This window comes from Trypanosoma brucei, chromosome 6 (assembly GCF_000002445.2).
Source record: "Trypanosoma brucei brucei TREU927 chromosome 6, complete sequence".
Lineage (NCBI taxonomy): Eukaryota > Euglenozoa > Kinetoplastea > Trypanosomatida > Trypanosomatidae > Trypanosoma > Trypanosoma brucei.
The window spans coordinates 371112-398854 of NC_007279.1; the positions used below are offsets into that span (position 1 = coordinate 371112).

Sequence of the window (27743 nt, forward strand, 5' to 3'; positions counted from 1 at the left end):
GAAAGAAAAAAAATCCATGACTTCGTTTTCGCCTCAGAGTGACGAATCTACACAAACTGAGTTTTACAAATGCATCATGCATACGAGACAAATTATGTATTCCCGCCGCCGGGCCCGCAGACATTGATAACAGCAACTAAATACAAAAGGAGGAGATAAGCTATCGGGTTGGGCATAGCAAGTCAGATAAGGGGACGAAACATAAAAACAAACAAACAAAAAAGGGAAATAAATGAGCAAGAAGGCTGCCTAGCTAACCCTAACCCTAACCATAATCAATAGAACGAAGGAGAGAATGAAAACATCTACATTTGAAACCCGCCGCTATATATCAAAGGCCTCCTCCAGTTCATCCAGAAGAGACTCGTATCCACCGTGTAGACGAGGCGCGGCTGGTTCCGGTGGTGTTACCGCAGGGGTTTGTTGTTGTGAGCGTCTCGCCTCCGTTCCAGTGCCGCTCGGCGAATTTATAGATCCTTCACCCAGCGAAGATGTGAGTGAAAATGGCCGCCCTACTCTGCTTTCCTCACCAGCTGGCGCGGCCTTCTGCTGCAAACTGCTCCATCGTTCATCCAAAAAGGGCAAACTTCGTGATTTGGTTAACTGTTGGCCGGGGTCCCGCTGACGCAGCGCACAGCTTTTACTTGCCCCACTGCTGCACTCACTACCCTCGAGCCTTCCACAGCTGTTATTACCACTGCGACGGCGACTGATCTGACCGCGTGCTGAATACGTGCTTTCACACAGAGCGGCATGTGAGAAGGAACGTCTGAGAAAGGGATCGCCCGCACCCATGGGTACGGGACTATGATGCCCCGCTAATCTAGCGGGTGGCGTGAAGGCAGCACCTCCACCTCTATTCACTCCACAGTGTATGACCGGCTGGCTACGCGTTATGCGCTGATTGGTTGTACAACCTGTAAATGGCTGTTGACCACTTTCAAGACCCTCTCGACCTTCGGCTGGGGAGCTGTGGCTGGCAGATGCACACGAACAACATTCCACTGGTCCCGCATTTGTCGCCGCTAACCGCTTCCCCTCGTCACTATGGCGTTGTTCGCTCTCCACCGCTAAGTGGAAATACCGCTGTGACGTTGATGAGAAGCTATCCCTTAGTGAAGCAACAGTGACCGCATGGTACGTAGATGGGCTCTGCTCACTAAACCTCCGCAGTCTCTGCGGTCTTTCGTAGCAGAAGCTATAACGCATAAAGAAACGCTCCCACAAGGTAATGCCATCTAGGGGAAGTGGATCGAGCAGAGGCCCAACACATTCCTTGTTGTCAGCCAACGAGAAATGTGGGTTCAGCAGACCGGAGTACATGAGAGCATCACTCGAAATACATAAACGTCGTGGCTTACATAGTGAAGAAAACTTACCCACCGCCGGGCACCAGTTGGGAGTATAAATTGATGAACCGCCATAACCCACTTTGAAAAAGGATTGCAGGGGGATGGGATGAGAGCAAGGTGATGTGGTGGCTTCTGTATCTACCGATGCGTTCGTCACTCTGTACTCCCCGTCATCATACGCCCTCCGCACGTCTATAGATGATTCTAGCGAAGTCAGCTGTTCCCCTTCTGTTGGAATGGTTGTCGCGAGAACGAGAGCTATGAGTTGACTGAGCGAAAGTGTGTGTTTTTCCACCCCCCACCGCTTGATGTCAGCCTCACAATTCACCGCGAAGGTACCTACGATGCCCGCGTTAAGGATGTCGACAATCAGAAGAAGAAAATTTTCCGTAAATTCGAAGCAGTGCGGGTAGATGCGAAGGAGCTGGTATACGGCATCAATAAACTGTAGCATAATGGGTGAGTTCTGCTTTCCACCCAACAGAGTATGCGGTGAGCCACTGGGTGAGGAACTCTCCTTTTCGTCAAATGTGTCCCCGTTTCCGCCACCGTTGTTGCAGTTTCCACTACCTTCGGAAACGGCGCTGCTACCATTTTGTGTGTCCCACTGGCTCTTCTTTCCTGTAGCTGTGCACGTAGAGCGGGTGGCAAAAGGGTGACCAAAGGCAACAAACTCCTTCTCCACCAGTATGAGAAAGCCTTCTACCGTGCGGTAGTATGGGTCGAGGAGGAGTTGCGATAAAGCACAGACCTGCGGTGTACGGTCCCACCCATCGGAGCAGTTCACCATTACTAAACGCGCATCCTTCCGACTCTGCAGTGGCGTGTACGAGGGTATCTGTTGTGATTCGGTGGGGAGCGGTGCAGCAGACTTCACACCACCAATGTTCCGACATACAGAGTGGAATGCTCTCATCCACATATACATGGTGGAGGAGGTGCCAACATCTGTTTTGGCCGGGAAAAGGGCATTTTCCTCCGATACACCAGCCACTAGACGAGCGGCATCCTCAGCGGTGCGCAGTAATCCACGGATGTGTTCCACCCATGCCATTTTGGCTTTGCCAAGCGGTTGGTTCTCTTGCGCTCGCAGTTGGGCGAGTGATGAGGTTGGTCCCCCCGCTTGGGTGTTCTGCCTCTTTGGAGCCGTAGCGCATTTCATCACGGCTGTGGGAAAGTTCGGATTGTGGGTAAATATTTCTTCACAGAGTGAATCATAACTTTCGCGTACATGGTGAATGTTCTCAAGTGAGCAGAAGCGTCTGTTTTCACCCAGCGAAAAGCCCCCTCCCACAAGCGTACTGCTTAACGCACGTATACCACTGCGGAGGTCAAAAATGTGCACGGGACGCATGCAAGCGTTTCGGTACTCTTCCACAGGGTCAGTCAGTGCCTTTGCGGAAGCGGCCGATGCATAAAGCGCCGGTATAACAGCGGGCTGTGCGGCACGAACAAGCCCCGCTTCGCTCGCTGAATAATAAAATGAAAGTGCCTCCACACGCCCACGTCCACGAAGCCGTGCTGTGTGCAACAGCCTGTCGTCGTGTAGACTGTTCGGTACAACAAAACGCTCCGGATACGTTGTAAAGTGCTTGTGGTCTATGTTAATATCAGTTATTCTCCACTGCTTCAGGGGAATATCCTGCCTTTCAAATTCCTCTGCCACAGAGTAAAGCCACCAATGGTGTGCTCGCCCTTGGGTACTATCTTCACACTCATACTCACATTCACGCTTATCTCTTCTTTCCTCCTCTTTCTGCCCTCCTCGTTCCTCCAAATCGACAAATGCAGTGAGAATATTTCGGATAACCTGCAGATAAAACGGAGTGTATGGATTCGGTAGGACATCACCAGCTGTTAGCACTAAGCCGACCATACGCCAAGGTCGGCGAGCGCTGGCCAATAGTCGGTTTCCGTATGAGGATGTCATTGGCGCAATTAACTCGCTATGGACCGCACTCACCGCATCTATCCCATGAAATGCTAGCCACACGCGGCGACATGCCCGGGTTTGCAGCAGAAGAACGGTTGAAGGCGTTCCATCCCTGGTGGTCAGCCACTGCACATCCGCTAAAGAAACACGAGGAAATACGAGTCTGAGCCTTATATAATCTTTGGAATCGGAGGAATCACCGTTGAAATGGCTGGTAGGGTTATCCTCACTATCACTGCCATAGGGAGAAAACGGCGGCTCGCAAGAACCCTCATTGGTGTTGTCGCTGTTACCACTGCGCTCACTGTCGCTGACAACTCTACTTTTGATGTTTGTCACTTCGTTGCTGCGTGACGTCTTCTCTGTTCTTAACGCTACCCGTTCCTCCCCACGGCCAACGGATGCCTGTCGCCTGTTGATGTTGTCAAATGCACTGGCTAAAATAATGTCAGTTTCGGTTAGATATAAATAACAGGGGTGACCGCTGTTAGCTTTAACGCCAACACCACCGGGTGACAGCCCGGTACCTGAGTTATACAGAGCAGCCGTCCCCCCAGCGTTGGTGGTCGCGTCACTTGCGGCCAGCAGATGCTGAGGGAACAGGTCATAAAACCAAACTTTTGTAGTTTTTTGTAGGCGCCGCTGAAGTAAGTCTGCTTTTTCCATTGCTCTGCGACTAGGAAAGAAATCGCCCCTCGCGAGTGCCGATAAACGGCGCCTATATTGCCTCCCTACGTCCGGGGAGAATAGCCCACTCGCTAGGCGGAGAGTTAAAGAGGGGAGAAATCCTCCCGTGATGGCACCACTGCACTTCGTCTTGATGGTGCTGTTGGTGTTACCGCCCCGTTCAGCTGCTATAGCATGCTCCGCCTTCTCATTGTCGTCACTGCTATCAGATTTTGAAACGGCAGGAAGCTGCTCTTCGAGGCTGTTACTAGTTGCAGCGTAAGCTGCTGCGGACGATGACTCCGGCGTACCCGCCCTTCTTCCATCACCCAAACTCCACTCAGTTTTTAAGACATGTTGTTGATTCCCCTGGAGGTGGAAGGCATCCACGAGAACATCTGTACAAACCGACAATACGGGGTATAGTTCCTTATCCTGCTTGACCTCGGGGACGCGACGGCCATCATCGGCAATGTTGCCAAGTTCCTCCTGCATCTGCTGCTGTTGCTGGCCTGAAGACACATCCCCCACACTTTCCTCCGCGCCGAGGGTTGAGGTTGCAGCGGACCACGTCGACACCGAACGCAGCATCGTAGGTATAAAACTTGGCGGAGTCAGCGCCTTTACTGATGGCATCGTACCCTTAGCATGGGATGTCCTCTCCCCCTTATCCGTGCCGCGCCCCGTTTGGAGTGTTTTCGGGGGTCCAAAATCGTCACAATCGTCGTAGCATGTGGGTTCTCTAACGTGTAGGAAACTTATCTCGTCGGTGGCGGGGTGGGCGGAAGTACTGATTGGAGCAGAAAGTGTTTCATGCATCATCTGTGACCACCCAAAAATAATCTCCATGAGGTTATCCACTTCCTTTCCTTCTTCCTGTTGCCGTTCCTTCAACACCCTATGTAAATAGCATATGGCTTGCACAACTTGTTCCACCTGCCGGGTCTTACCATCGTGGTTGCCCAACTTTTGAATCACGTTGCAAAAACTTCCCTGTACACCGCTGTGATTGAGGAAGGCCATATTCCATAGCGATGTTTGCCTGAGAAGTGTTAGTAGGAGTCGCGTAGATTCCCCTATAGCGAATTTTTCACTAGGGAAGTCAGTTCCTCCGCAACCCGTATCTTGCTCTTGCTTGCTTCCTCCATCGCTACTCAAGAGCACTGAGCTGACTGTTGGAATCGTAACGCTTCGGTCAGTCTTAACGAAAAATACGAAACGTGGAGCAGGAGAATCCATTCGGTTTCGTCGGGGCGTGTTCGACGTTTCGAGGGAGTGGGCCCAGTGGAACTGCAAAGACACACGTAAATCGCCACATGTAAGAGTTGATGCTAAAAGTTGACGCACAACGGGCGGCACCTCTAACTTGGGTGGCACTTCGAGTGCATAGCATCTTGCATCAGTTTCTGTCACGTCTTCCAACTCCACGCGCCGGGCGAGCACCAAAAGCGATGGACCAAGTCCACTCAAACGCATGCGCTGCCACTGAAGTTCCTCAGAAGAGCCCTCCACTTCGCCGAGCACACACTTTAGCAGTATCATTTCAATGGGCGAAGCAACCCAGTTTGATGGTTGAACGCTTTGTTTCCTCTGATGATGTTCTCCACCGTCCCGTCCTCCCGCAAGAACACCACATGCTCCATCAGCTTGCGTATCGGATGGGCATGCCACTGGTAGCGTTGTTCTATCCATCGCTTCAAATAATGCAGGTTATGTGTCTTTGTATATTTATTCACCTACGCCCCTCCTCTGACTGCGTTTGCCACCGACCACGCCGTCACTACCGATACTTTGCTCTGCTAAAAGCAGAAGCTCCCTTCCTCTCCTTAACCAAAACGTATGATAAAACTAAGGAAAGCAGAGGAGTTAAATCGTGAAATCGGTTGAACAAAGAAACTGCAAGAAATATGCTGGTTTCTACATAATTGAAGCGTTTCCTTGTTTAGAAACTTACCCGGACAACCTAAAACTTTCTGGTCACAATCATAAAGCAACCGACAATAGCAATCCCCTCTTACACCCCGGTTCCCTCTTTCGAGACTTGCAACTGCGTGGCAGCGGCGCAACACTAAAATTACGATCAGTTTCAACGGCACTCAGAGGTAGTGGCAAAGAACAGGAACAGAGAAGTAATGCTGAATCCACTTCAAGGAAGGGGAGAAGGGAGTAACGAAAGATCAACCCCCAGATCCATGCTGAGAACCAAACGAAGCGAATACTACATAATAAAGATGTGTGTGTTTGTGTGTATGTGCCAAATAAGTGGTCCAACCTCAGGTAGCAAACAGTTTAAACTGAGGCATCACTTACATGCCGATTCCACCGCAAGATACAAATGGAGGAGAGCAGATGATGGAAATAGGATACCCTTTTAAAAACTTGGTGACTGAATCCTCAATTACGCATCTCCCCCATCCTTCGACACGCTGCACCTCCGATGTTACCCCTTCCTCCTTTTGTGGCTGGTCCATACGATATCCGCCCGTTTTCGATTTTCTCCCCTCCTTCCGACTTCTTTCGGTTGTTGTCTCCGTCGCTGCCTAGCACCTTCCAAGAGTATGCTACGCATTTTTCTTAGCATTTAGCGCTGCGGCAACGACGCTGCCTCTTCCCTCCGCATGATAGTCTTCCCCTCTTTGACTTTTCTTTTCGTCTCTACCTATTGGTTGGAGCCATTTCCAGCGGTTTTGTCTTTCTCGCCGTAGACTTTCATCCTGCCGCCGCAGCATAAGTATTAAAAGCAAGGCATCCACGAGAAGCATCAAAACCAAACCAACTGTGGCGTATACGATGCAATCATTCGCAGGACGTCCTCGCACATAGCCCAAATAATACCCAACAGCCCCCCCAGAGAGAGCCATCAATTGCATATCAAACCCAATGGAAGCACCGCGGAGGAAGCTAGAAAAGGACTCCTCCTGTTTCCGGTTCTGTAGTCCCTGTGCCTCATCTTGATGAAGAGGAATGACTGGGTTGAACGCACCGTTGGCCCGCCTGTTGCTGGAGTGCGCCATGCTCTCATAGTACTGAGCAAACACCGCTTGTTGTATCCTGTCAAGACGTTTATTCTTCTCTGCTCGGTGAGGGTTATTAGTTGGCGGTAACGCCGGGTTAATGATGAAAGAAACGGAGCGTCGGGACTTGCTCCACTCCGACAGGACTGTCTGCTTTTGAGTGCAGATTGCAATGACTTGGCGTAGCGAGAGGCCGCGGATAGAACGGCACACATGAAGGGGCACAAGTACTACACATTCATGCGGAAAATCCGTGAACCGACTATGATCATCTTCTTCAATTTCTTCCTCCTCTGCTTGATCGCATCGTTGACCGTTGGTTTGACAGGACAAAGGGAGGAGTTGCCTCATCAGGGTAGCAACAGCGTGGCGCACAAGCGCTACCAACCGTGTTAGAACCCACAAGTCCTCTGCCGTTCTGCAGCGAGTAGTTACATTCCTTTCCCTTGAAGTGTGGTTACTGGGCTCATCGGCCTCGCCAGCGAAGTGAAACTCATGACCGTCAGACGTTGGACGGGCCTTCTTAACCCATTGGAGCACTTGCTTTACGGTGATTTTTGCTACCCTACTCGTAAGTGGTGTGCTTTCGGGATAACAGTCGCTGGTAGAAGTTGCGAGCGTGGGAGATTCGACGAACTCGGCATGACTGGGTTCTACTGCATTTCTTGCCCTGTATGGTGTTTCTATAGGACTGTTGCCTCCTGGGACAGTTGCGACCCTTATGCCGTCTCCAACCTCATCTTCATCTATCTCACCGCTTTGTTGTCCTCTCTTCGCCTTCAGGGAGTGCCATAACCAACACACAAGCGACATTGTTGACGGTAGCTGAGTTTCCCTTAGTGAATCCCACTTGTTTTGAACAAATGACTGAACAGCGGTAGGGTCTCCGTGCCGGTCTAACAAGAGGCAAAGTACCACATCATGGGCAAGAATGTACACCATCACACACCCTTCGAAAGTGCAAGAAACAAGCAAAGGGGAAGATGCCACACCATGTGTATGCACGTGTGAGCAGATGGATGGGGACAAACGAGGACGCTCACATTTTTTCCCCAAGAAGAAATAGGCAGTTTTTATTTCGTTTAAAACAAAGAGAGGCGTGATGCACCTGCGGACGCTGAGGTGATCCAGCCACCACAAACAACACTGGCACCACATTTACCTTTCTCGTTTCAGTAATGTGCACCCCCTTCACACGAGAAATGTAGCAGATATGCCCGCATCAGCGCACCAACTCATTCTGTACCTCCGATTGTAGTCGCAGATGCTTGTGTTTGCACGAAAGTCAGCGACGCACAAACAGAGGGATGTTGATGGGAGAAGGATAAATGCACGTGAAAGAAACCATTGGTGGAGGAGGAAAGCACAGCAATCAGCATTCCATTCACCATACAGACTCTTTTCCTGCGGTCCCATTCTCTCTTGTTCTTATCATCCCCGACGCTATGTTTCAGCCCCGCACCTTCATCCCTCTGCACATAGTGATGTATGTGTCACTTGAGCTTCCAACAACTGAAAGTGATTTGCCGCCATTTTCCCAGCCCCCCTCCATGTTCGGTTGTTTCACTGGCGCATTTAACCCTGAGAAAGAGTAGAATACAGAGAGGACACGTTTCTAGTGACAATCAACAGCCGTCAATGATTTCACAATCGCCGACATCCTTCCCTCCTACCGTTACCACGCATCAAACTTATTTTTCCGCAAAAAATCACGGCACCTCACTTCGTAGTCTTGTAGAAGCGAATGGACAGAGGAGTTCAGCATTTCCTTCAGTGCTATGACACCAAATGCGGTGAAACCACCATTGCCATATTGACTGCGGAATGCTCTTGTATTTTTGTCCATAAGAGAATGGATAGGAACTACGAGTAGAGTAGGGTCTGGTGGTGCACCCGATGGCATCACCCTCCGCGATTTAATAAGCTTCTGAATTCGGTAAGGAAGGCTACGCTTCATATTTGAGTCAACTCCATCACCGCTTTCGATACTACTTGGTAGCGATGTAGCCGACAAGAAAGAACCATCCGGTGATGAGCCGCTACACATCTGGGCTTGGGACCGCGCCTTCACCACGGCACGACGTATGGTGTTTTGATACATGGCACGCCATGGAGGCATCTTATCATCATATAGAGTTGCGGCTGCTTGTAGTTCCGACTCTTCGGCTACCTTGCTGCATCGCTCCCATGTGGACCAGAAGAATTCTTCCACAGTCTTTTTCTTTTCTTCGTCTTCCTGAACAGATTCCGTGTAGAGTACAACGATGACACCCGCAAGTAGGACAGCCCGCTGTTCCACTGACTGAGAAATGAGCGACCGCAGCACTTCCATACCTGCTGCAAACTCCTTGTGCCGGGTTGTATCGAGTGCGATGATCACCGTGGGATGCTCTCGTTGGCATTCACACGCCGCTACCTTGCATGCTGCCGGCGAAGATGTTTGGGTGTCTTGAGTCCACCGCAGTCGCGGAACATCGCGGAAATCCACAGCGTGCAACGCAATCTGTGTTTGAAGAAGCATCTTGGTTGACCCGCTAGGGAGGGGTCGCCGCCATGCGGCAGCGGCAGTTGAAAGAAGTCTCCACGCTGCCGGTGTTGTTTTTGCATCAGCGGCCCGTAGAACGTGCATTTGCTCCCATATACCAATGTGGTCACTGTCCCTGCTTTTCCCCAACTCGGCAGCGGATCCACCACCCTCATCGAAACATGCATCCATATCTGTTGACTGAGGCGTTTTTGAGTGGTAGAGAATACCTTCCCTTAGAACTCTTGCCCGCTCCGCAGGCGGAAGCATCAGGGCAGCGATCCAATGCCCTAAAGACGGATGCTGTCTGTCGGACAGCTGACTCGATACGAAACGGCTCCCAGCACCTCCACTGAGACCGGAGGATGCAAACAAAGATGCCCCATCCGTACCGGTGTGCTCGTCACGGTCGTCGTGTTCTCGCAGATCACTTCCAAAAACGATTATTTTCGATGTGAGACGGAGTATGGGCGTCTCCCGTGTCGGTGCATTTGTACTTTCATCGTGGCTGAGTTCCTCATTAAAATTTAACAACGAATCTTCACCTGTCTCACTGTACGGAATCATTGATGGTGTGAAACCTCGGCACATCCAACCTGTGATTTCCTGTGAGCGGGATCCACGACAAATGATGTCAGTAAGGTGCCGGCAAGCCGTAACATCGCTGTAGGAGGCAGAGTAGAAACTGACTAGGTAGCTCGTAAAAGTATCCACCCACTGTGGTAACTCCTGCAGTAACAACGCCACAGCAGAGTACTCAGCTCCAGTGGAAAAACAAAAGGGTAGCGGGGAATGTACCTGAAGCGACTGTTCACGTGAAGGTTTGGAAGGTGCACGCGGGAGAAGGGACACGTCCGCCTCAGACATCCGGGGCCACCGTTGCTCCTTGCCTTTCATTTCGTCTACACACGCCTTTATGACGTCTTTATAAGACACCAAACTGGGGCCACCTGCTTCCGGTAGTCTCGGAGCGGGGTCAACATCTGAGGAAGTTGCGCAGTGGGAGGTGGTTGGCACGCTCCGCTCACTTGTGTCTGTGTCCACTTTGCCTCGCTCAGCGCGCATTCGTTGCCTCGGGGCGTCCTCCTTTTGTTGCACTTCAGCTTTCAATGTTCTTTGTTCACTCTCCTCTTCCACCTCAGACGGCAGAAGCATAATCCTGTCGTCCACAGATGACGTGGTAGTGTCTAGAACGGTATCTACTTGTTGCCGACTTAGATAGGAACCTGGGATGGTAGCGTTGTTGTCGATTTCTTCTGAACGCGAACGTTTTAGTGCCGAATCTCCCTTTCCCTGCACGTTTTCCTCAACGTTCGCCTTTTGTTGTGTAGGTGAACCGGGGAACCCACTATGCAAATTTCCAAACGATATCGGGGGAAACTTTGACACACCAAAGAAAGCAGGAACCGCACTCTGTGAACCGAACAGCATGCTTCTGTTGCTCTGGTCTTGAGCCAGCGTTTCGTTGCGCTCTCCACTTTCACATTCCTTTTTGTTCGCCTGCTGGGGTCTCTCGGCGACGGCCACAATCTCAACCTCGGAATTCTCTGTTGATCGACTGCTCTCGCTCTCGGGTGCTTCAACAGTTGCGTGCAGAGTCGGTGACATCACACCTGGATGATCACTCGGCAGTGGAGTCACCGCTGTTTCAGCTCCACTTGATGGTTTGTACAACACCAGCTCTGAGGCATTTTCATCGAGCTTCTGCTGCTCCTGCTTCTCGTCCTCGTTATTCCTCTGTGAAGATCCCTGTGCGGCAGCATGTGCCTCATCAGCTCCTTTGATAGGGTCGGTAGCGGCTGCCGTATCTGGTAACTCCTTAGTTGTCTCTTTCTGCATATTGCTGCTTGCCAACTGGTATATCGAGGAGTTTTGAAGCGAATTGATCAGTATATTCGCTTCACGCAGAGCCTCGTCCTCCTCTCCATAATCGCTTTCATTGTTCAGCACATCCTCCTCGCCACACACTTCCTCAGCATGCAGGCCGAAGCCTGTCTCGTTGTGCGTCAGCTCAGTTTCATCATCGTCGTCAAATACGGAGCTACGCGTGGAAACGCTTTCCCTGTCCATCTCCGCCACAACCTCCCGGAGCTCTTCACCCAATTCATCACCCTTCATGCTTCCAGAAACACCATCGTATTCACAACCCATAGTAGCGTTTCCACCCCAACGGGAATCATCCTGAGCTTCTGTCTCCATTCCCTCACGCTTCACTTCCGCACGTGAAGCATTGTTAACACACCACGCCAACATGCGCTCCCGAGAGGCCTGTATACCATCAAACCATTCACTTCCTGCGTCCAACAATTCAAGCGCCGCTACATCCTCGTTGTAGGGCGGACAGTAAGGCTCCAACAGTTGCATAAGATTCACGGGGCAACGCATATTTTCGAGATCCGTTACGGGTGGTGACGATGCTCCTGACACGGTTCCCGCCGCATCGCCGTCGAACGCACTTGGAAACAACTCGAAAGCACGTTGCCAGACCGTAAAGCCGACGAAGGAGGAAAGTGTCGGTAGGCACAGACGTGGCTTACCACCGGTTTCTTCTAAGTGACGAAAAATTTGCTCTTGCGTGGTATACGGCGAGGAATCCTGCTGTGACAGACGTAGTACAGTACGGTCCTCACTTAGTTGTGGGCCCAGGCCCATCGTCAGCAGCAATTCCACGCAATGCTTTGGAGTAAAAAGCAACAGCTCTGCCAGTTCACTTACAGCCATGGAGCCCCGTACTCGACCTTTTCCGTACACCACTACGTTAGCTGTGACAAGGTCCACAACAGCGCGGAAGCGCGCGTAGCTAAAGGAGTGGGAAAGAATCGCACGTTGCAGGACTGTTAGTCGAGCAGTTCTACAAAGGTAGAAGAAGCGAAACCACTCACGTTGACACCAGCAGTGGATAATTTTGAGCGCAATGCGCACGTGACGGCTGCGTGCCATGCAGGGAATATAGCTAAGCTCCCTATAAACACTACCGAAGTCTACACTGCTGCTTGGTGGTTCAAATACGGAGGTCGGTGCCGCAACTGTGGTGCCTCCAGAAACGGAACTAACCGTCACCTGTGAGACCCGAAAAAATCCTGCACGATTTTCAATTTTCGTCAGCTGGGAAAGACCGTAGAAAAGAATAACAGCAGAGAACATTTCTGAGTTTCTCAACCGTTGCTCCGCTCGATACGACACCACCAAATCACTAAAGCACTGGGCAATAGACTCGAAAAAATTCTGCTTTTCCTGCACAAAGTGTCTACATCCCTCAACACTACGGCACAAGTTTGCCCCTCCCACAGAGAGTGCTGCTACAGTAAACTCCAACCAACGCAGGCGCCGACGCGACTCCCTCCTAACCATCTGCTTCGTCGTTATCGTCTCACACTGCTGTTGCAATATTCCTCCACGTAAATCTCCCCCTTCGTTGACATTCCCCTCAATACGCTCCCCACACCCATCGTCCCGCAGTTCTGCTCCTACAGGTGGTAACTGAGGCACCCAATTGGTACGAACTTGCCGCATGCGGTCCCACAGATACCGCCACACGTCAAAGGGAGCCAGAAACACCGCTGAACCGTGTGGCTTCCGCAGGTAGTGTTGTACAAGAAAGTGCATGCTTTTTTCGAGTGCAGTAGGTGTACGCAAATGAGCCGGCTCCACAACAACACCTGCCGCTGACCGTCCGTATGGTTCGACAGCTGGAAGCTGTGAGATTCCATCGCCGGTGTTGTTGGCGCGGTTCCCGCCACAGAGAGCTGCCAGTTGACCACGCCTCGGTGGCTCATCTACCTTAAACTCACAAAAGGTAGAGAATGGTGGGGTAGACAGGGCAGCGCGAACACTGAGGCCGCTCATCGCTGTCCCAGCCGCTGTTGGTAGGGCACACGGTAGACCGGGGGCAAAATCACGAAAAATAGCGCAAACGCTTGATACCTTTTCTTCTTTTTTGACTATTGTTCGTGTGCTTCTCTACTCCCTCAATAAAGGATGCTAACGGCGAGCAGTAACAACAGCAAGAAAGAAAGAAAACACCCAAGAGAGAGGAGGAAAGAAAATGCTGATAAACACTTTAACTTTTGTGAACAATCAATATATTTTCTTCACGATATCCATCCATTAACTTGAAGATAAAACAGTCCGTCAACTGCCTCCAACCTTGCAGCACTTCTCACCTTTCGTTATATGCAAACTATGCCTGGAAAATGTATCGGACACACTCCATCAGCACATCTATGAGGGACTCCCCGGAAGAACTACCGGGTACAGTCCCCAAATTTCTATTTGATCTACCATGTGCACCGGCATATGGTTCGCCATGCAGCCACCTCTCTTCCTCCACTTCGCCATGTAACCCGAAACTCAGATTCATCGTTCTCTTGTTGTTTCCACCACCACCAACGCTCCTCTTGTGCATTTCACCCGGGGTAGTGGTGACTCCCGTTCCAGTTCTACTTGAATTAGTGCCGAGAAGTTGTGACTTCAAATAGTCTGCGATTCGGCATCGTACCCGCTGGCGCATCGCCTGGGGAATTGCTTTCCCGAAGCTAAAAGAAGCACTGATGTCACTACACGTGAATGAATTCGACTGGCACAAAGCCTCCCACCCACCGTTGACTCCAAGAAAATTTCGCGTAATGTCATCGCAAGCAGCACGCAGAATGTTCTCCCTTTCGCTTAACGCATCTTGCGGTGGGCTATCATAGGTAAGTCTAACTCTGTGATTCTTCTCTTTGGTGTTTTGAGAAGCTGCACGAGTAACGTACCTGTCGCCAACCACAGTAGCGTATGACTCTAGCTCATGGATGAATTCCACGAGCTCCGCTACCACACGCGCTACCCCTCGCTGAATAACCCACTGCTGTCGCTTGTTGCCCTCTGCAGCAGCGGCAAAAGCGCTACTCATGCGGCGGCGGTGCGTACTTTCCAGCTTCCGCAGGGTTTCTCTTTGCATGTCTTCCAGAGTTGCTATTTGCCGCTGCTGTTTTTGCTGTTGTTTTTCCACACGCTCCATCAGCATCTTCCGGTCTTTAACCATTGCACAGTATTTGCGACGTTTAGCCTGCAACTGTTCCTCCAGCTCGGTAGTGCGCGCTAAAGCCTCATTCAGCCTGGCTTCAATACAGTTGTACTCACACGCAGGTGATTGAGGCGCGGTAAACCTCGCAGTGTGGGCATCAGCACGTTGTTCTTGTAAAGCGGTTGGCTGTGCTGCTGCAAGTAATACTTCCTGCTTCACTACTGTATTATGAAGAGGCAATCGCGCCGGACGTGTCACCCGGCTCCCATCCTTCATGTTCTGCACAGGAGGCCGACGATCCTGCCTTACGGGTTCTGACACATTCGTTTCGAGACGCTTCCTATTTTGTTCCTCATTCAGCTTAATTTGTTGCTTTAACATGCGGCACTCAACATTTCTTCGACTGAGTTTATTCTGAAGAGCCTGCAACACCTTGGCTATCTGCTTCTCAAACAAAACATGGCGGCGGGACTCTTCTCCCGCCGCTGTGGCCCTTTCCTCCTTAACCTGCTGCAGCTCCGAACATGCTTCTCGAAACTGCTCCTGTGCGCGCAACAACGCCGCCTGTGCTCTCTCCTCTGCTTCTTCTTGTTGCTGCTGCTTCTCATCCAACTCCCGTTGCAACTGCTGAATGTGTACACGTTGCACAGCAGCCCTCTCGTCCGCGATTTGTTGCTGCTCGAGTAGTTCCTTTCGCGCGCTGACGGACAGCTGCTGGAGTTGAGTTCGTAGCCGTTCCCGCTCGGCAGACAACATCTGTTCACGTCCTTCGCTATCACTAAGACGTCTTTCCAGGGTGGCTACCATACTCTCCAGTTGCTTCCGGGTGCCATACATACTTCGCTCCGCTTCCGTGTGAAAGTGTGCGTGGAATGTTAGTTCTGTTTCGTCTTCACAGTTTTCCTCGTCTTCTGCTTCGAGGTACTCTTTATTCCGGAGCCGCTCCAGTGATGCACGCAGAATGACTGTCTCCTCCCGAGCCGCCTGGAGACTGGCTCTAAGATGCGCTTGCTCTTCTGACATGTCTGCTATTCTTTGCTCGTTAACTTCGAAGGTGACTGTTAGCGTGGCATGGTTAACAGTCAACTGCTGTAATTCCTCTTGTAGCAATTTCGCCTCATTAGTAGCTTCTCGACCAGCAGCTTCGGCCTCCTCATACAGCTTCTTATATCGTTTCAGCTTCTTTTGGTTCTCTTCCCGTTCACGGATCAAAACTTCCTCAGCTTCGCGAGTGGACTCCCTGTACTGTAACTCGCATTTCTTCCTCAACTCCCGCTCACCCGCAAGATTGCTTTCCATTTGTTGCAACGCCGCCCGCAACGACCGCACCTCATCCACAAGTGTGGAAAACTCTTGCATTTCTTCATGAATGTACTGTAAGTCCGCTGTATACTTTTCCTCACGCTCCTCAGCCTCTCGCCGCGCCTCCGAAAGCTGCGTTATTAGCTTTTTATTTTGCGCGTTCAAAGAGGTGATGTCAGCCTGCTGCTCACGTGAGGCGCTTGCTGTCTGCTTTGAGGCGGTATCCGTTTCATTGCAGTCACGAAGTTGTTGGAGTAACAGACGCTTTTCCTCCCGTAACCCTGCAACCTCACCCTGTAGATGCGCTAATTCCAGGTCCCGTTGCTTCAGGGTATTGGCTTGTTCACGAAGCAAGTCATCTTTACGCTGAAGCGCCGTAAGTATGAGCTCAGCCATACTCTCATCATGTTCCGCTTTTGCCTCACCCCACCCCCTTTCGTTCTCATTTTCATTCCGTCCCCTTTCCGCCACCGTATACCGCCCACCACTGTATTCACTCGTCTCGTCCCCACTCACATTCGGTGAGCGAATCTCACTTCCGCAGAATTGTGATGAAACACAGGCACTATCATCCATGTTTATGGCTACCCCTTCAGTCACGGAATCGGGGCTGAACTCGTTGGAAGCCGGCATATCGGTAAAAATACCGTTTGAGTGACACGCAGGAGGGCGAGGTAGGAGGTTAGGAGGGAGGTACCGATATTGTTGATGTAGCGACGTTGGCTGCACACCTTGACGACAATCACGACTATGTTTGGATACGTTTCGTACATCATGTGAGCCCGATGGAAAATCCACCTCGTCCATTGCCATCGGAAGCACCCCTCCGGGCACCTTCGGCTGCCTTTCTCCCTTTGTCGCAGTTTCCGATAGCTACAAGAGAAAAAGCGAATAACATTCATATTTATATGGGAAAAGCTGTAGGTTAGAACTGGTTCCCCCCCATGGAAGACATCTACTGTCACGTGGAAAACAAAACAAAAACACAGATAAGCATTTATTCGAGGTTTCCTCCAAAACTCAGCGCTCACACACTAAGTCCACACGACTTGGCGCTCGAAACTAAAGTTTTCCCCTCGGATGCGTGCATAAAAAAAAAGGTTTAACCGCGGACCCTCTTCCTTCCACAGCTAGTCGACTGGTGAGGCCTCATTGAGAAATTTGAATACGTGTCTGTAGCACATAAGCAATTCTCGTTTCGTCGCTGAGCGCCGCGATGCTGCGAGGTGCGCTTGCATGTAGCGAAGAAGCGGCTTCCTTGACGAAAGAAGCGACAAGAAAACTGTTTCATCATCGTAGCCCATCCGCAGGAGCTTCCCCACTTCCTTTATGCTGTCATCACCAATATTACGATTACCGTTTACCCGTACGTTGTTTCCACCATTGCATATAAACCGCGATAAGATGCCGTTTTTATCTTTGCAGTGTTTACGCCCTGCAAAATATTGTGAAACTTCGTCAGTTTGTTTGTACACGAAGTGCCTGCAGTTTGAAGAGCCGCAACGGCAGACAACAAAGTACTTCTTCAGTGCATTTTCACCATAAAAAAGTGGTGCCACTCTGTGCGAGTAGCTAATCGTCAACTCGGAGCCCGCTGGCACATCACGGGTGGTGAAGAAACTATTCGCATCCCCGAAGTACGGAAAGTTTTCTATTCGACTCAAGACTTCCTTACATTCGGAATATTCACCTGTTGCAGCAGCCGCCGGCCAAAATTCTTTCGAAAGCCCACAGCAGCAATTGGGTTCACAACTATGGTTCATGAGATGGTGTGGCAGCGGTTGAGTGACAAGCTCCATTAATGAACCTGTTGGGTGCGTGTAGTGAAATGTGTCTGGCAACCGCGTGTGCGTATCGCCAAGTAATAGCACCAACTGGGCGGCGTCCATATATGTGCGCTGTGGGGCAACTACCACCCGAGTGCCGCGTGGTAACGCCTTTGTCGTGAAGAGTCCCCTGCTGTGGATGGGGCTACTTCCCACCCGAATACAATCAAGTGTCGTGCCCTGCAGGAGGCCCCGAAAGTAGGGCGTTCCGTTTAAATTTTCCAAAAAAATATTTTCAGCCGAAACGGTCCCGCTGTTATCACTGGCGGTGAGCGACTCCCGCGAGTTGGCGCATTCCGCCTGATGAACAGTTGTGGTGGAAAGCGCTGCCGCTTGCGCGTAGGCCCCTGCAGCAATAAGCTGCTGTATTGAAGCTTCAACGTCCATAGGGGAAGACAAGGATGTCCGCAGCAGAACCGGCGACGGTGTTGCCGATGTTGAGTTGCCTCCTGATGTCGATAGTGGCGGCGCTACACTATACCGCGTATAAAAGGAGACACGCCCCATAGTGTAGCCAACATAGGCCATGGCGTTCAGTATGCCGTAGGTTATGGGGCCGACAAGGGGCATTGCCAAAGCCCCCAGCACAAATGCAGAAAGGCGTAAAGACGATGCGGCAGCATGTGGCTGAGGTGGTTGCATCACACCTTCGTCCAGCGATTCCCACGAGCCACATGACACTGCTTCCCCCTCAGAGGATGCAACAAACAAGTCAGGGAACATCAGCTGCTCTCGGTCTGCATAATTGGTGCGCTTTGTACGGCGCGGCAATCTCTGAGATTTGGGCTTCTCCGAGTCCGATCCAGATAAAGAGGTAACAGCACAACCCGAACAAAGCCTATTACACAATAAATGGGTGGTCGTGACGGTATTTAATCTCTGTAATACACTCTTCCGGTTTGCTGTTATTCGTCCCCCAACTACACCACCAAGTACCATATTAGGTCCACCTGCCCCACACCCCTTTCTTCCTATTACACATATCAGTGCAAAAACAAAAAAACAAGCATCAGGTATCGTCGTGACAAGCACAGAAACGTGGCAAAGGCAAAATGTTCAGTCGACACCTGATGTATCCTTTTGTTTTGGTCTTGTTAGGTTCCACCCGTCACTCCACTCACGCCTTGGAAGTGGCTGACGAACTGACGATACGGTGGCTGCCACCTCAAAATATGAGACGGAGCCCAAGGAAGGGGGAATGCAACGTAATGCAGCGATGTGAAGACCATATGATGAAGCAATCAAGTGCTCAGAAAAGCACATCGGGCCCATGCCCTTGCTTCGTGTTAACACCTTTTGTCACCTGTAGGGATCTTGAAAGTGTGCCTTTCTCAGGCTCAGCGGCTCCTCCCACCTGCGAAGTGGCGTTGAAATCGCACGCAGCATGCGCATGAAAGTTGCGTATGTCAACTCGATGGCGCCGTAACAACTCAGCGAGGTTCGGTGAAGGCAAATAACTGGGTAGTACGGTGGGAATGAGAAAGAGTTTTTCATTCGTTCCGCCGGTGTTAACTCTTGGCACCCCTTTTGTTGGTATAATTGTCCCATCGACGTCCCCCATGGCCACCAGAGTGCTGGGTGGGGAGAGAAACTGGCAGCCGATATCACGGAGTAGATTTTCTATCGACTGGCCGCGGCGAGAAGCCACGAGCCTCGCTAACAATTCCGCTCCTGGGCAATGTCCCACCGCCGCCGCTGCCGCTGGAGGTCTCAATTGTGGTTGTTGAGCGTTAGACCACGCGTTAAGTTTTGCGACCACCCGTTGAATGTAATCGGCGAAACTCACAACATTTCGCAAAGAGTTTTGGTACTCATGCAACACAATCAGCAGTGTACTCTGAACTACCTCATCCACAGATGGTGCGTCGTCGTCCAACACTACCTTTAGAATTCCCCTCCTCGTTTGCCGCCCCTTCCCGCCGCTGCCACTGTACGTACACTGCGGGCACACATCGGACACAACGCACCAATGCAAACTTTCCTCCTCACAAGCACCTCCCGCATCGTCTTTACGACATCGGTTCCCACTTTCGCTAGATTGATCGGTTGCCGTGCCGCCTGCCTCGCACTCATCATCAGCATCGACGGGTACGCCTCGCCACGGCTTTCCGGCATAAACCCTCATAACACTCTTCAGTTTCTGCACACTCAATGGAGTTGGAAAGCGCCACACTCCCCAATCATGTAGCATCACTGCATGCGCTCGTGTATGCGCGGTGTTCGTCAGTAGAGCGGCGTCAAAACCAGTGGAGGCAGCGGCAAGATATCCTGCGAGAACAAACAGCGAGGGCGGCAATTCACTACCTGCGGGTTCAGTGGAGGCGCCAGGGCGCTCAGTGTCCAAAACCCAGACATGTAACGCTTGCAGCGTCATACCACTATCTTTTATTGGCGCTGCGCGAGTTACTGTGTAGGAGGGAGCATTTCCTATAAGCGTGCCCGCAACGGCCATCGGCAGCATCGCTGTCCCCCCTTCACCACGTGGTCGCCATTGTAGAGCGTTAAGAAACGACAAGGGGGATACATTACAGGATCTAAGTTCAACCGCCACATCGCTACGACTGATGCTACTGACACTATTAGTCCCCCTCTTACGTAGTAGAAGGTCAGATAACGTGCCGCTACAGAAAGATCCCACCCACTCACGCCGCATACCGAACTGCACAGCAAAGGAAAGTCGAGTAAGGTGGGTTACGCTCCGACAGTGATGATGGAAGCTTTTTTCCCGAAACCACAAATTGTGGCACACATAGCAGTAATAATCCTTATTACAAGGTGCTGTTTCCCCCTCCTCCGTTTCACAGCTGTGGTACTCGTGTTGAGAGGACCTCACAGTTGGCAAAGTTACCTTCCATTGAACCGCTCCAGTGAAGGTCACACGATGTATGCTTAGCAGTGCGTGTTGTTCGTCACTACCATCACTATTCACTCCACTGCTACTCACATCTTCATCAACACCGGGCGCAGGTACAGGCTCGCCTGACAAGATGACACCGTTACCAGTTGAACGGCAGATGCTACAGTCCTCATGGTCAGCATCGGCGGCTGCAGCCGCAATCGGTTTGGGAAAAAATTCTTCATAGCCCATACGCCGTGCGTCACTAAGAAGAAGGGAATGCTCCCGACCGTAGCTATCGTGCCATGTTACACAGGTATCAGATGCAGCAGAGGAATCTCCCTCAGTTTCTGTAAAGCGGAGACTAAACGTACGGTTGACCGTCCTTACACCCGGAACTGGAAGTGAACGATCCAAAGAAGCTACTTTTTCATGAGCCTCTGCCCGCCGAATCGATTCCGTCTCCCCATCGTTTCTGTCCTGCTCACCTGGTAAACGTACGGCTGATGACGCCGGTGGTGATGTGGGAGGCAGCATTGCCACCAGCCGTGTTAGTATATTCTGAATTGACACCAAAAGACTTATTCCAATAGGAGCTAATACAACCGCAGCCAAATTTCTTCCCTTTTCCGCTTCCATTAACCCTGCGGGGTCACAAGGCAGTGCGACCGCCGATAACAACCGGTCCTCTTCCTTACCTGAGTTGCCGCCTCTTCTGTCTCCATCCACAGACCCATTAACCTCGCTACCAAATCGAACGACACCTGAACGCCTCGTGGAAAAAAGTTCAATCTGTTGAACATTGGTATCGGCTAGATATGGCGTAATGACGTCGCGCAGCACCTCTGGTGTCAGGCGTTCAAGTAAACTCTGCTGATGCCGCTGGTCGCTGTGTAGCTCCACCGAAAAGGAGCATGTACGGTCTGCATCCTCCTGCAGGGCACCAAGGTTACGCAGCATCCGCCTCTGGTGTGCACGGTGGGATGCATCCTCGCCACGCATGGTGTTCCTTGCAAATGCGGCTACGAAAGCTGCGCAAAGCCGGTCTTGTACGTGTCCAAATGTAAGCAGCGGTTTCTTGGACCTCTGATTCTGCTTTGGAGCCCTGGGCAATTGCGGTTGAAGTTTTCGGATAAGTTGTTCATCTTGTGTATACCATTGTGTCATAGTCCGGTGCTGTGATGAAGGACGGTGGGCGGAATGCTCAAGCGCGCAACGGTGAAGCCGCAGCAACGAATTGGCAAGTAGAACACGGTACGATTCAGGGAAGGTGGAGAGCACAAGCTGCTTAATAAGTGAGGCGCTGGGGCGGCGTTCCACCCTGTCATGCTCACCATATAGCGCAAATACGTCATCTTTATCGCCACCCCCCACACCACTAGTGACAGCTTTTTCCTTATTCACAGTTTCATGTGAGTCGGAACCCTGTGTGACAAGTCTCCACAGGCGTAACGCGCACTGTGCCACGCTGCTATCTACAGTGCGAAGTGCCCTACCGTTCACGCGAAATTTTCGAAAAAAGGCCACCACATCCGCACTGCTAGTACATGCGTACCATTCATAAAGGATTGAAAGCAGCATGAGTGGTTCACTCAGAGTGTGCCCACTGGTGCTTTTGCCCCTCTCTCCGATTTTAGAAGCTGTACTCCGCTGAATCAGAAGTGACTGCAAGTATTGTGCTGCTGGTGCACCTTCGCAGCTTTTGGAATCCCCAACCTGGACAGACACGCGTGGATAGAGAAGTAACGCCGGAACAGTCATTGCGCAGGCGATAAGTATCGCATCCTCGATGCAGGCAAACTGCAAAGCATAGTACAACATTAATGCTTGCTCATGAGGTATGGGGGAAGTATGAGACAAACTCCCCCTTTGCGGTTAAACAAACGTCGTTGTAGAGGTCGATCAAACGTGGCATGTCCTTAGATAATTCAAGGCAGCTATCACCTATACAATGAACATCGTCACCACTCCTTTGTTTCGGGCTTTTGGAGCACTGTAGAAGTCCCAGGTCTAAGAGCTGTCGGATGCCCTGTGCTATCGCCTTCGGTTTAGGTGCATCTGGTAGTAATAACAACAGCGAACTTGCCTGGTGAGGAAACAAGTACTTGACCCGAAGCAGCAATGAAGCTACATTGGCTGCGGCACTCTCAGGAATTGTGTGTGCAGGCGCCGCCGGAACCAAGCCGCTCAAACTCCTCTGGTTGCTGGTCAGAAAGAAAGCTTTCCCGCTTTCATTGTCTTCCCCCCTATTATCCTTTACTTTCCCATCATCACCCTTTTCGTCTGAAGTGACTAGCTCTTCCTGTCCACAATTGCCGTAGTGGGTCCCCACAACCTCCTTTTGGAGTGTGAACATACGCCTCGGAGCCAAACGAATAACAAAACTATCGCAGGTCCTTCCAGCCCTCCCCGCACGCTGCCGTGAGCTGCTAACGCTGACGACAGCCGTGCTGCGGAGCGTGACACCTGTTAATGGATCAGAAAAGAATCGCCGCTCGAGGCAAGAGTCTACAACACAACGCACGTTAGGAATGGTGACGGAGCTCTCAGCAACGTTCGTTGACAAAATAATTCGATAAGGGAACGGAGAGGTAGTTTCACGTAGTTGTCGTTGTGGACTTCCAACTGCCGTGGCGTGCAGGAGGGCAACAGAAAATGAACATCCTTCGTACTCCAAAAATGTGACATTTCCGCTACCCGCGTTGTCGTAAGCATAGTTCATCGTGCTATCAACACTAATTTTGGTGGTGGTACCCGCAGGTTCTGCATGTCGCTGGGTATCATTAGTCCCTTCGTCGTTTACAAGCGTTTTTCTGCACAGAACTTCAAGAGATTGCAACACAAGGGACATTTCAGCAAACCCGGGAAGAAACACCAATATGCTCTCCGGTTGCTCGTTGTTTTGATCTTGAGTAATCCCCCCTTTCTCTTGCACGGCACCACTCCCCTCAGTCGTGTGGGGCTTTGACCTACAGCTGGCTAGGTTCGCGATGCTTTGTAGCGTGAAGAGTACAAATTGTGCCAGTGCACGTGCCTGAGGAGAATGTATCTCGGGGCTAAAACGTATATATGAAAAGAAGTGCACCAACGAAGCCATCACTCGGCGTGCGGGCGGTAGCAACAGGGGACACAACCTTCCATTTAGCGAGGATACTACTTTACTTCCGTTATCCGCACTCTTCTCATCAGCACCCAACAGCTGCGACGACTCCAGGGCGCTGGGAAGGTCGTCGATGAAATACTCCTCAAGACGATAGGGACCACTTCCCGCTAAGCCGCTGCGCACTGCAACGTCCGAAACCTCATCCGGTAGCTGGGCTGCCTCATTGCCTAGAGAGAGAACATACGGTTTGCAGAAAGCGGAAAGATTCCTCGTTGCTTCAGACGGTGGTGCGCTAAACTGCGCACCTATGAGATAAGATACCATTTGCTCTGCCGAAAGCGTGGCAGACATCAAAATCAGATGGCGCATGCCCCAAGATTGTTCCCTGTCTTCACCATGCTCTCGTTGGTAAGCCCTAAGCAACTGTTGTTTTGCCCACGCAAGAAGCAAATCCGTTTCCATATCACGACAGTGTGCCTCATCGATGATCAGTGTCGTGTGAGACAGTAAACTGTGGTCGTGCTGCAAAGCGTTGAGTATGTAGCCGGGCGTAGCGTATATGATTTCACTTGCAGCTGAGAAACAGCTGTCGCCGCCGACTGCGTAGCCCACGCGGTCGCCAACGTTGGATGCCGCCGGTGTTGACGAAGACGACGCCAAAATTGCTGCTGTAAACTTTGCCAGCTCCACGCACGCAAGACGCGTGGGTTGTGACACTATAATACAAAGCCTACTGCTCGCACCAAACACTGTAGCGTACTCCCGCGTGCTGACATTAACAGGGAACGGAGAAGGCGGCAGAAACGTCTCAACTGACCTCATTACACCTTCTTTAGAATCGATGACACTACTACTGGCGGCAGAGGACACAATTTTCGCTTTGTGAGAGATGTCAATTCGTTGTAACATGCGCTGCCAGTGGCTGTCCAGAAGAAACAGTGGAACCAAGCTGCTTTTCCCCGAGCCAGTCGGCGCGTTGCACACAAACACGTCCGTTACTGGCTGCGGAAAATCAGTTAAAATTGCGGCGGGTTCGTTTCCTCCGTTATTCTTTAACCGTTTAGCGCTTGCAGGAGGAAGGGGGACTGCTGAGTTTGCGAGAAACAAATTGGTCCATTCGGATCGCTTCTGCCATACGCCCAGGCGCTGAAGTGACGGATAACTCTGCGCCACGCACTGCCAATCCATTTGTTTGCGGAGTACATTCTCTCGCAATTTACTAATAAGCGATGATGAAACAACAGGCTTTCCCTGTGCAACAAAGGCTCGGGGTTTTGGAACCACCCTCCCACGAGCCTCGAGCGGGGTATTCGATTTTGCAGTCGATGTGAAAATTTCCGCAAGCATAGTACCAACAGGCTTTGGAGACACGCCAACGGTGGGCCCCGCTTTTGGCTTCTTCCGCTTAGAAATTGTCTCAAGCAGTTTACTCATGCCGTGAGCGCCGTTCTTGCTAGAAATAGTGCGTTCGTTAACGTCACATCTTCCTTCAAGGTCTGTGGTGGGTTCGGTGCAATTCGGTGAATTAACAACTGGGTTCTCGACCGGTTCTGTCGCTTCTGTCAGATTGTCAACACGCGTGAAGTTGTCACCTGAGCCTATTTTAGTTGAATACGGTCTATTTATCTGATATAGAACGATACGCCGCAACAGCGTACGGTGATCTTCGCGTAGCACCAACACAAAGCGATGCATGATGACAGTAATTGGTCACTTTGTTGGCAAGGAGGGGGGCGTTCAATTGAAACAGTATCAGAGCAGAGAAGGATTCAGAGAATCAATCAACGGAGCCGGGGTATGAACATTATGTCCAATAGCGGTGGCAGACAGGAAGAGCAGCATTAAAAAACAGAAGATATAAGGCCGAATTTTTACAAAAAAAGAGGGAACCATTAAAAACGAAAAGAAGTTAATTAAAAGAGAACTTGTGTGCAAACTGCCCACAAAATCAGACGACAGTTACCGGCAAAAAAAAGAAAGAATCGTAAAACGACACTTACATAAAAAGTAAATTCTGGAGAAGGAACCAATTCGACGGGAAAAATCACGCACACTACCAAACAGCCTCTACAAATTACCAACGTTCATGAAAACTGCGCGAGTGACAGCAAACGAGTTGGCCACCGCTGAGTACCTTACACTAACAACAAATATATTTTTAAAAAAAGTATAGTCTCAGACAGATATTATGGCAAAGCGAACCAAAGGGCAGAAACTCGGCGGTTTCTTTTATTCATTGCAACATCATGAAGCGGCGCTAAGTGATGTGTGTTTGGGTCACTATCGCACGACTCAGCTGCCGGCCGCACTCATCAAGAGAGAGAGAGAGGTACGCATGTATGTATATATATATATATTACAAAGTGAGTGTGCAGCCAAAGGGACATTGCGTGTGTGAGCGTGTGCCCGGGACGGGTGGCGAAAATACAGGTCAAAAGGGAGCACTTCACGACAGTGATAACACAAGCACGTATCCGAACAACTTTCACAAACCCCATCCATATTCAGAATAAGGAAAAAACATGGAAGTACAAACAATTTGGATATGAAAACGCTTTTCTTTGGCATTATTGGGGCAGGGTGTGTATGCAGAGCCCACTGTTTCTAATGGGATTCGAACCCTTCTGCAGCTCCCAGGCACAGGACTATTGGATAGATCTGTCAACAGAAAACATTTCCGTTAGTGAGAAGGTCTGATCAAGGTCTATAGCTTTTGAAGCACTGAGCTGTGGCACTTGTTTGAACCTTTTCCTCTTCAACATGTCGCGAGTTTCGATTAGAAGTTTACCATACGACAACGACTGGTTGTTCATAAGCATGCACGTGATACACTGCGTGGCCGCACCACCAGCGCCTGTAGAACCCGTACCAAATGTGGCAGTGTTCTTAACATCAGCAGATGTTTGCTCATCAGCACAACCAGAAATCATCATCACATCCCCCAGAACATCATTTCCCTCACGAATTCGCTTCATGTGTGGCGTACCCGATGCTTGCTCACCTCCACTGCAGACATAGGTAAAAGGAAGATCCATAATGGAGCCTGAGTGGCAACAATCGAACACAGCTGTGAGTCGTACCTTTTCAGGAAGCCTAGAGAAGAGAAGTTTGTGTATATCATCATCAACAATGCATCCACTTTTCTGGAAGTCCACAGGGGCAATGCATTGATCGTACTTCTCGTCACTGTCGCCTCTGGATTTGCATTGTGTACCATGACCAGAGTAATGGAAGAAAAGGACATCACCTGGTTTTGCATCCTTCACGAGCCACGCCATGTAACGTACGATATTGTCGCGGGTTGGCTGGTCGGTCCTCCCGGGGAAATTGTCCTCGTCGACGAGTATGACGGCTTCGTTGATTGGGAGCCCCTTTTTCTGCAGTGTGGCGAGCATTTGCTTGACATCATTGCAGCAACCGGAGAGCGCTGCAGAAGTTCCATAGTAATTAATTCCAATAAATAAAGCTCGAACTGTTTGGCCAGGAAGAGGTGTCGCGACCCATGGTTGTTCGCCGTGAGCATCCCCCGCATTTGCAACAGCGGCATCTACGTCCACCTTGGGGGGAGGTGGTTGAAGTCCCAGAGCTTGTACAAGGTACGGCTGGGCTGTCTGCCACAGTTCCATACCAATTTTCACAAAATCATTGGTGCCCTTTGCACTACTTGCTTTTGATATTGTAGAGCAGAGACTCAAAAGACACCTTGGGTCCACGGCCATCTATATGTACCTTTTCCTTGTAAATGTTAATGTTGTAGCAAGAGCTTCTACCACTGTATTATTTTACTGCAGTGTTTAGTACTGAGGGTCTGAAGGGAAGTCATGGGGGAACAGAGTGCCGAACAAGATACCTTGGAATAAGCAGAAAACAACTGCAACCGATGATAACATAGCATTTGGTTTACTCACATTACCTTCCCCCGCCCCGTCATATGCGCCCTTCTGTGGGCTGCATGAAGAAAGGGAATGGGGAATGAATCAATAGTGTGTTGAAAATACCACAATTCCTCGAAACATCCTGTTGCCATCACTCTGCAAATTCTGGTCTTGCACGTGATGGTGTTGTTCAGTGAAGGCCTTGTTTGAGTGAGGTAAGAAACTAGCTACCACATTCCTTTTCAAAAGAAAAAAAAGAGGGGAAATAATCAGGAAAGCGAAAGCTAAACGTTCTTCTCCCCCG

General features: G+C 50.7%; 6 protein-coding genes and 1 pseudogene across 6 annotated transcripts, besides 1 other annotated feature; all 7 read right to left on the reverse strand.

The window, feature by feature from the left end:
• Positions 1 to 27743: part of a sequence feature (sequence corresponds to BAC RPCI93-3A7) that runs on past both edges of the window.
• Positions 325 to 5643, reverse strand: Tb927.6.870 (hypothetical protein, conserved; the record flags this gene model as incomplete). The annotated part of the gene is made up of 1 exon (XM_840117.1): positions 325 to 5643. The coding sequence occupies one exon, from the start codon at positions 5641 to 5643 to the stop codon at positions 325 to 327; it is 5319 nt and encodes a 1772-aa protein (XP_845210.1).
• Tb927.6.880 (hypothetical protein, conserved) lies at positions 6513 to 8123 on the reverse strand (the record flags this gene model as incomplete). Its single annotated transcript, XM_840118.1, has 1 exon — positions 6513 to 8123. One exon carries the CDS (start codon positions 8121 to 8123, stop codon positions 6513 to 6515), a length of 1611 nt encoding a protein of 536 aa, XP_845211.1.
• Tb927.6.890 (hypothetical protein, conserved) lies at positions 8641 to 13335 on the reverse strand (the record flags this gene model as incomplete). The annotated part of the gene is made up of 1 exon (XM_840119.1): positions 8641 to 13335. The coding sequence occupies one exon, from the start codon at positions 13333 to 13335 to the stop codon at positions 8641 to 8643; it is 4695 nt and encodes a 1564-aa protein (XP_845212.1).
• Tb927.6.900 (hypothetical protein, conserved) lies at positions 13670 to 16612 on the reverse strand (the record flags this gene model as incomplete). Its single annotated transcript, XM_840120.1, has 1 exon — positions 13670 to 16612. The coding sequence occupies one exon, from the start codon at positions 16610 to 16612 to the stop codon at positions 13670 to 13672; it is 2943 nt and encodes a 980-aa protein (XP_845213.1).
• Positions 16930 to 18564, reverse strand: Tb927.6.910 (hypothetical protein, conserved; the record flags this gene model as incomplete). The annotated part of the gene is made up of 1 exon (XM_840121.1): positions 16930 to 18564. The coding sequence occupies one exon, from the start codon at positions 18562 to 18564 to the stop codon at positions 16930 to 16932; it is 1635 nt and encodes a 544-aa protein (XP_845214.1).
• Tb927.6.920 lies at positions 18873 to 25259 on the reverse strand (annotated as a pseudogene).
• Tb927.6.930 (metacaspase MCA3) lies at positions 26210 to 27283 on the reverse strand (the record flags this gene model as incomplete). Its single annotated transcript, XM_840122.1, has 1 exon — positions 26210 to 27283. The coding sequence occupies one exon, from the start codon at positions 27281 to 27283 to the stop codon at positions 26210 to 26212; it is 1074 nt and encodes a 357-aa protein (XP_845215.1).